Genomic DNA, 8,070 nt, shown 5'->3' with positions numbered 1-8,070 from the left:
TTATCGAAGAGCAATCATTGAAAAGCAGACTCCACCACCAAAGACACTTTTTTTGTTGTTGTTTTTTTGTTTTTTGGGTTTTTTGGTTTGTTTGTTTTCCCAGACAGTATAGCTTTGGCTGCCCTGGAACTCACTCTGTATAACAGGCTGGCTCTGAACTCACAGAGGCCCGCCCACGTGTGCCATCACCGTCTGGCCCCAAACATACTTTTATTTCTTTAGTTTCTTAGAGGCAACACCCTGAAAATATCAGCTCTACCTTGATCACAGGGCTTCACCCAGCAAACCACGCCCAGGAAACGGTCCTTCCAATGGGAGGCTCTACCCAGGTGCTCATTAGACATGCAGACACTCTGGGTTCAGACCTACTGAACCAGAACCTGCAGGTTAGCTAAATTCACAACCCAATGTGATTAATACGCACATTAAACTCTGAGACAAACTCCTGGATTTTTGTTCTACAGTAAAAAAACAGTCCTTTACAACGTGATCACACATGCATGTACATAAAACTGAAACTAAGTTCTAGTGAAGAAGTGCTTACCGTTATTTTATTAGGGGAAGCAACGTGTTCGGGACTCTGAAGCTACATTTCAGAGCTCTCTCCTGGGTCTCAATGGAATTATGAAGCCCCTGGGAGCAATGCCTAGAAGGTGTGGGGGTGCCTGGAGGTGTATCAAGGAAAGTAGTTTACACCACTTTCGAGCTTGTTTTGCGAAAAGTGCGCTTAGTCACTTCTGAGTTTGAACTTGGAGCCCAGACTTGGCGGGGTGGGGGTTGCGTGGGAGCGCTGGGAGTGGGCAGCTCAAAGTTTGTAGAGTCCAGGCAAGGTCCAATCCAGCGGCCTTGATTGGCGGCCGGAGGAAGGCGAGGGCTGGAAGCTGGAGGAGAGGGCCGGAGCTGGAAGGCTCTCGGGCGGCGAGAGGTCCTGCCCAGCTGTTGGCGAGGAGTTTCCTGTTTCCCTCTCGGCGCCCGGGTAAAGTTGATGAGTGAGTCACTCGCGCGCACCGACCGACGACACCCCCCGCGCGCGCACACGCTCGCCTGGGGGACGGAGCCCCAGCCTCCTGCTCAGCTCTCCTCGGCCGCCGGGGGCCTCCTCCGGGCCTCCGAGCTCCCGGGATCGCCGGCCACATCTGGCCCGCATCCTGAGAGGGCGAGGAGTAAAGGCGCAGCCCGGGGTCCCCGAGGCTCGGTTCGCGGCGCACCAGGGGCCGGTCTATGACGAGCGACGGGGGCTGCCATGGGTCGGGGGCTGCTCCGGGGCCTGTGGCCGCTGCATATCGTCCTGTGGACGCGCATCGCCAGCACGATCCCGCCGCACGTTCCCAAGTCGGGTGAGTGAGTGTCCAGGGCGCGACCCTGGGGGTTCACTAGGGCTCCCCGCTCCTCCTCCAGCCCCCAGGGCAGCGATTGACAGTCGGCCGCGGACCCGGTGCGAGAGCGGAAACGGGAAGTTTGTAGCGGCCCGAGTCGGTTCAGGCCCGCGGGGATCCGGGCAAGATCTCTCGCAAAAGAGCAGGACAGTCCACTTGCGGGGGACTTGGGGACGCTCCTGACCCCCTTTGTGCGCGCACGAAAGGCCAGGTCGGCCGCGAGGGGCCTGGAGCTCCGGAAAGGGAAGTTTAAGAAGTTGGAACTTGGAGGAGCATCGGCAGGGGACTGGACGCCCAGCTGCTGCACACCTGGGCCGCTTACTGCCCTAGACACCGCGACTGAGCCAGACTCTCAGCCCTCAGCTTTGCCACCTCGGGAGGGATTCTGGGCCGTGACTCACTGGATACAAGTTAGAGAAGAGAACTGATCTCTATCCTCGCTGATTCCTGGCCTGCCGGGATGAGGACCCAGTGAGGGTGGTCAGGTTGATGGCTGAGAAAAATCTAGTGCATGCCTACTAAGTGATGGACTATAGGGATGCTGCCTGGAATTAAAGATCTCAGCAGCTACTATTCAATGGAAACACCTATCCCAGGTTGTCCTCCAGGTCCCATCGTAGGGGTTAGTTAAGGGAGAAAAGAAGGCTCTAGGGCTCCTTCCTAAGGGTTTGCTTGGAAAGTTTAAAATCTGTCATTTTAACTCTAAAGTTGGAGTTAGGGCCACGATCTGGGCAAATCACATGACTCTGGGCTTCAGTTTTCCCTACTGTACAACGCAGTGGTTCAGTTTGTGAAAGTTTACACTCTTTTCATCACTGGCTTTCCATGACCTTCCCTAGTAACTAAGAGGATGGCCAGGGTCGATTTGGGGTGAAATGCAGAGATTGCGGTGGCCCTGTGTGAGTGTGTGTGTGTGTGTGTGTGTGTGTTGGGGAGCGCGGAAGTAGGGTGCAAGAGAGCTCTTTGCAGACATCGGTAGTTGAGGTGATTTAAGAGTTTTGGATCACGTTGCAAGCAGCAGTGGACCATTTCCGAAGGGAAGAGCCACACAAAGGGAAACAGCAAAAATCCTAACAGGTTTTAGTCCTGTTGCTTCATAAAGTCCGAGTTCGAGTCGTTGGTTTCCATTGAAGGTCAACTGTCTCACATGTTAACCCAGCCCCTTAAAGCTGGCTTGGGAGATTTAGCTCAGTGGCTAAGAGTGTTTGCTGTGCAAGCTTGAGGACGTGAGTTCAAATCCCCAGGGCCCATATGCAAAGTTGGGTGTGGTTCTTTGCCAGCCCAGCACTAGTGAGAGAAGACTGGAGACCCTTTGGAAATTGCTCGATGCCAGGTTAGCTCTAGGTTCGGAGAGAGACTCAATGAGAGTGATAGAGACTCGTGGAGAGTGACAGAGAACCCCTGGTCTCCTCCTCTGCCCCTCCCTGTGCTCACAGACCCTACCCCAAGCACTATAGACACACACAAGAAAAAAAAAAAATTAAAAGAAAAAAAAACTGCTGGTTTTTTTTTTGTTTTGTTTTGTTTTTTTTGTTTTTGTTTTTGTTTTTTGAGACAGGGTTTTTCTGTATAGTCCTGGCTGTCCTGGAACTCACTTTGTAGACCAGGCTGGCCTCGAACTCAGAAATCCGCCTGCCTCTGCCTCCCGAGTGCTGGGATTAAAGGCGTGTGCCACCACGCCCGGCTAACTGCTGGGTTTTGCTGAAGACCATCAGAAAGAATCGTCTTCCTTTTGTGTACATAAAACGTTTGCTTTAGCTCGGGAAGAACCAAAGTCCAGAGGCCCCAGTTTGAGTTTTGTTTACAAGATTAAGATTTGTGATTTTCGAATTCCAGGCTTTGTAGCTTGTGAGTCATATTTATACACAGTTTTAAACAATTAGCTGACTGGCTTGGTGGATCTTTTTAATTTGGGCTTTAAATAGTTTTATAAGACGGAGAGGGCTTTTTTTTTTTTTTTTTTTTTAACATTTTATGGAATTGCCATTCCAGAATGTTTGGACAGTTCGTTTTGAGTTGTACCCATGTGGTCAAAGTTTTTAAAGATGGTTTTAAGTTGGAAGACAGCTCCTAGGGAAAGGACTCGTGGAAGGACACTTGGAATTCCACTGGCCTTCTCAGTTTCCACAGAAGGGAAAGGTGTCGAGATTTGTCCTGACATAGTGGTAAATTGTGAGACAGCTTCTCAAGATACCTTAATGCGATAGACAAAGGGAAGGAACAAGATTCTTTACAAAGTCCTTACCAGCCTGACAGATGAGCAAGCGATTTCAGCAGAAGAGAAATTTACACTAAAAAAAAAAAAATTATTTTAAACTTTTGTCCTCATGTTTCTCTGAGGGTTCTGTGCATGAGCCCCGAAATAGGGTGGGCGTACACTTGGGTGCTCATGAGCCCTGCAATACGGTGGGCGTACACTTGGGTGCTCACGAGTGTGGAGGTCAGAGATGACATCGGTTGCTCATGGGTGTGGAGGGAGAAGGTTGGCATCGGGTGTCTTCTTCAGTTGCCCCACTTCATTTACCAAGGCAGGCTTCTTAGATGGTGCCGGGATTCTAGCTGAACCCAGGGTGCACTGTGTGGGTTTGTCCTGCTAGCTAGCTTGCCGTGTAGATCCCTCAGTGTCTGCCTCTTGGGTGCTGGCACTAGAGGAGACCAATACATCCTCCTGGCTACTTATGTGGGTGCTGGGGATCTGATTCCAGGTCCCTACACTTGCATGGCAAGTGAGCTGAGCCATCTCCTCAGCTGACAAGAAATATATTTAGACAATTTCTAATTTAAAGATCGATTGATTGATTGTGCGCGTGTGTGTGTGTGTGTGTGTGTGTGTGTGTGTGTGTGTGTGTGTGTGTGCCGCATGATCCTGTATGGAAGAAATCAAGGGAAAACTATGGTACTATGGTAGTTGGTCCTCTTCCTCTGCTATTGGACACCCAAAGACTCGGCTCTTGGAGCTTACCTGCTGAGTCCTCCTGCAGGCCTCGCAAATTAAAACACTTGTTTTTGATGTAGCATGTTCATGCTTCTAAGTGCTCAAAGATAAGGAGTGAGTCCGAGGGGAAAATGTACTCTGGATGCATCAGACTTCAAAAAAATATGATTTTGACTTTTTAGATGCCTACGGAAGAGTCCTCACAGAGGACTAGACCTTGGCCCTAGTGTCACAGGGACCACGGAGCCCTATAGGTTCTTTAAGGATGTCCTTACACCTATCCAGGTCCTGGACCAAAAATCTTTAGTCCTTTAATCCTTTGGACCTACTCTCCCCTCCCCCCTATAAGGTGCATTTTCAGCCCCAGGACACTGCCTTTAATGACATCTTGTTTTTAACAAGTGGATTATGCAGAAAATGCTAATCAGGGCTACAATTTGTGGCCTCTGTTTTGATTTAGCACCCCACATTGAGGACTCCTTATTAAATGAACACCTTCCCCAGGTCCTCAGTGGCCTCCCAACCTCCTGTTTCATTCTATTTCTGCCCTAAACCGGACTTTACAGTTTTCCTTACATTGATGAATAAAATCTATTTAAAAATTTAGGTTTTATTTATTTCATTGTGTGGCAGCTGTGGATGTATGTAGGAGACTGTAGCGTGTGCAGGGACCTGAGGAGGCTGGAAAGCGTTGGATCCTCTGGAGCTGGGGTCACAGATGGTTGTAAGCAACCCAGTGTAGATGTTGGGAACTGAATTCAGGTCCTCTGCCCCTGGGAACAATTCTATTTTCCCAATCAATAACAGAAACTTCTGAATGCTATCTCCCAAACTGCCTTATTATTCTTCCTTCTCAAGGGTATTTACCGAATGGGGAATGTATAGACCGAGAGGACGCTACCCCAGATGAGTGCAACAGACTTGTTGTTACTCACTTTGTTTCTTTGAGCTCCCGAATCATGTCACAGACAAAGCACAGGACACACTGGGGATTCGAACACTGTTAGGTCCTGTTGGGTTGCTCTAGTCTCCCTACCCCCCATACCCTAACATCATGCTTTGCTGAGTGCACAAGAGGGGGTGCACATTAAATGTTTCCTTCTCAGTGCCTCTGCATGAGTTACTCCTTACTGAGTTCTTACGTTACCATCTCTGCCTGGTTGTAGACCAGCCCTAGACGATCCACAGTTCTCCTTCACTCTTCTTATGCAAACTGGACCAAAGCGTGTCCAGCCCATCTTTCTGTTGGATGGGCCGGGGTAGAGGGAGAGCCACACACTGAAGATCAGGGAGTCTTGGGTTACAGTCCCGCCTCTCCCTCACTGGCTGGGCAGCCTAGAATTCCTTGTCTCTCACTGGATAATGTGTGGGAAGACAGAATAAAGTAATGCTTTCAGGTGCTTAGCCCCAGGTTCACACCCCACAGGAGGCTCTGGATGTTTCTCTCAGTCACACCTGACAAAGCTCCTCACCTCCACCATTCTTTCTGACTTTGTGTCTTACCAAGGCTGAGAGCAGCAGTTCTCAAGCTGTGAGTGGAGAACCCGCCTGGCCAGAGACTCGGATCTCATATCCTGCATATCAGATATTTACTGATTCATATCAGTGGCAAATTTACAATTAAGAAGTAGCAATGGAATACTTTTATGGTGTGTATGTGTGTGTTGGGGGGGGGGGCTCACCATAGCAAGAGGAACTGTATTAAAGGGTCACAGCATTAGGATGTTGTCAACCACTAGGGTCTCCGGGGCCTCAGTTCAGGAAGCTGGTCCTCTCTAGAACCTCTCTCTGGAACACCTATCTGACTAATTTTTCTCATCTTTGAAGACCTTCCTTGGGCCTCATAAGGAAACCTGCTTTGACCATGCCAGGTGAGCCAAGTGCCCCCTCCTCTGTCCTCTCTTAGCTCCGAACACAGCAAGCAGTGATTTTTGTGTGATTCCCGAGCCCATTGAGCCTTGTTAGCTGCTCAAGGGCAAGCAGATCTGTCACTCAGAGGCTGGTCTCCAGGGCTGCCCCAAGACGACAGTTCATTCTCCTTCAGGAAGGACTGAGTTGTACCAGCTCCATTCATCCTGCTGGGGCTAGTGTGAGTGTGACTGCTGCACAGGCTTACATACCCAGGAGGTCCCCGCTATGTTGGGTATTTGGTCCTGAGTGGTCAGAGCATCTGAATTAATTTGGCTATCGGTTTGCTCTTGCAGCACCTGCCGTTGGACTCAGGCCTTGGTATATCTCCACCTCTCTCTTACTTTTGTAACAGGATCTCACTCAACTGCCCCATTGGCCTTAAGTCCCCTGGGGGCAAAGCTGCCCTCAGCCTGCACTGCTTTTGCCTCAGTCTTTAATAGCCAGGCCTCGGGGTCTGTACCCCAGGGTCCTGCTTTGGCTATTTCTATGCTATGACATTGATGCCTATATTCTAACCAAAGATAGAAAAAGATGTTTTGACTTTAGCGAGGTTTTCACCTACAAAATTACCCTGCAAATGCTAGCGCTCTCTCTCTCTCTCTCTCTCTCTCTCTCTCTCTCTCTCGTCTTCCTCCTTTCCCCCTCCCCTTCCTTCATTTTCTCAAACGTTGTAGAAAGGAGACAATAATCACAAAATACAATGCTGAATTTATACACAGGTTTTGTCATGTTTTGCTGTTTGTTTGTTTGTTTGTTTGTTTACTTTTGAACAACATAGAATCAACAAGGTTTTATTCTGTGACCTAGAATATAGATGAGGCTGGCCTCACACTTGTAGTAATCCTCCTGCCTTAGCCTCTCAAGTTCTGCTCCTCCGGCATGAGCCACCACACCCATCTTGAATCAAATGTTTATGGTTCCTACCCACCTAGGCTTTATGTTTTGGTTTCTGAGCAGTGCATCTAAGGGAAGTATGTGCATCCGAAGTTGGCTGTCTATCACAGAGCATCCTGGGGATTATTTAGGTCAGATGCAAACCACCAAGGCATTTCAAAATAGGCTATGCGAAACTGTACTTCCTGACCCTGGCTCGGCATATTCAGCCAAGTGCTATATAAAAGTTTAACCCTGACCCTCTGCAAGGTTTTGCATTCTGCTCCGGTGGCTCTTTGGATGGCTGAAGCTGTAGTTTTCAGAACCAGCCCAGAGATGAGCAGTAACAGCCTGGTGTTCACAGCTTATCCTTCCTCCCACAGCAGCCTGTCACCTCCGACAGGACAAGAGAGTGATTGATCACCATGTTTCTGGGTGGGGTTTGCTGAGGGGTTTAGGAAGCTGCAGGAGTGCCTGGGCTTATCTTGAGTGCAGTTAGGAAGAAGGGTGGCATTACTTATTTAATCATAGAAAGAGACCTAGAAGATAATTCTTACAATTCTCTATCTCATAAATAGGTGGAGGCTGTGTGAGTGTGTGTGAGTGTGTGTGTGTGTGAGTGTGTGAGTGAGTGTGTGTGAGTGTGTGAGTGTGTGTGTGTGAGTGTGTGTGAGTGTGTGAGTATGTGAGTGTGTGAGTGTGTGTGTGAGTGTGTGTGTGTAAGTGGGTCTTCATAGAGAAGCTGAAGGGTTAAAGAGATCACATATTTGAGAATGGAGGAAGCTTCACCCTTCAGATGTCCGCAGTGGGTCACCCCTGGTTGGTTCATGTGCTTTTTATGGTCTGCTATGGATTTATTGCATTTTGTATTTCTCCTTACGCATATTCATTGTACATATTACTCTCTGCTAGAAGGATGTTTTTCATGGAAATGTGCATTGTGACTCTTGATGGTCTTCGTGCCACAGAAAATCA

The 8,070-nt window shown here is 48.9% G+C and overlaps 1 protein-coding gene across 2 annotated transcripts in view; it reads left to right on the top strand.

Moving 5' to 3' along the window:
• Positions 1–830: 830 nt before the first annotated feature.
• The window catches only part of Tgfbr2 (transforming growth factor beta receptor 2), an 87,621-nt gene continuing 80,381 nt past the window's right edge, over positions 831–8,070 (top strand). The window contains exon 1 of one of the 2 annotated variants that reach the window (XM_021172343.2): positions 831–1,337. In XM_021172343.2, coding sequence (XP_021028002.1) covers positions 1,244–1,337 — 94 coding nt within the window. In that variant the 5' untranslated portion in view covers positions 831–1,243. The remainder of the gene's footprint in view (positions 1,338–8,070) is intronic. The other variant, XM_021172345.2, reaches the window with a different exon arrangement.

Source organism: Mus caroli, chromosome 9, assembly GCF_900094665.2.
Source record: "Mus caroli chromosome 9, CAROLI_EIJ_v1.1, whole genome shotgun sequence".
In the NCBI taxonomy this organism is placed as follows: domain Eukaryota; kingdom Metazoa; phylum Chordata; class Mammalia; order Rodentia; family Muridae; genus Mus; species Mus caroli.
The sequence above is the reverse complement of the archived record's forward strand: the minus strand, read 5'-3'. Positions and strand labels throughout refer to the sequence as shown.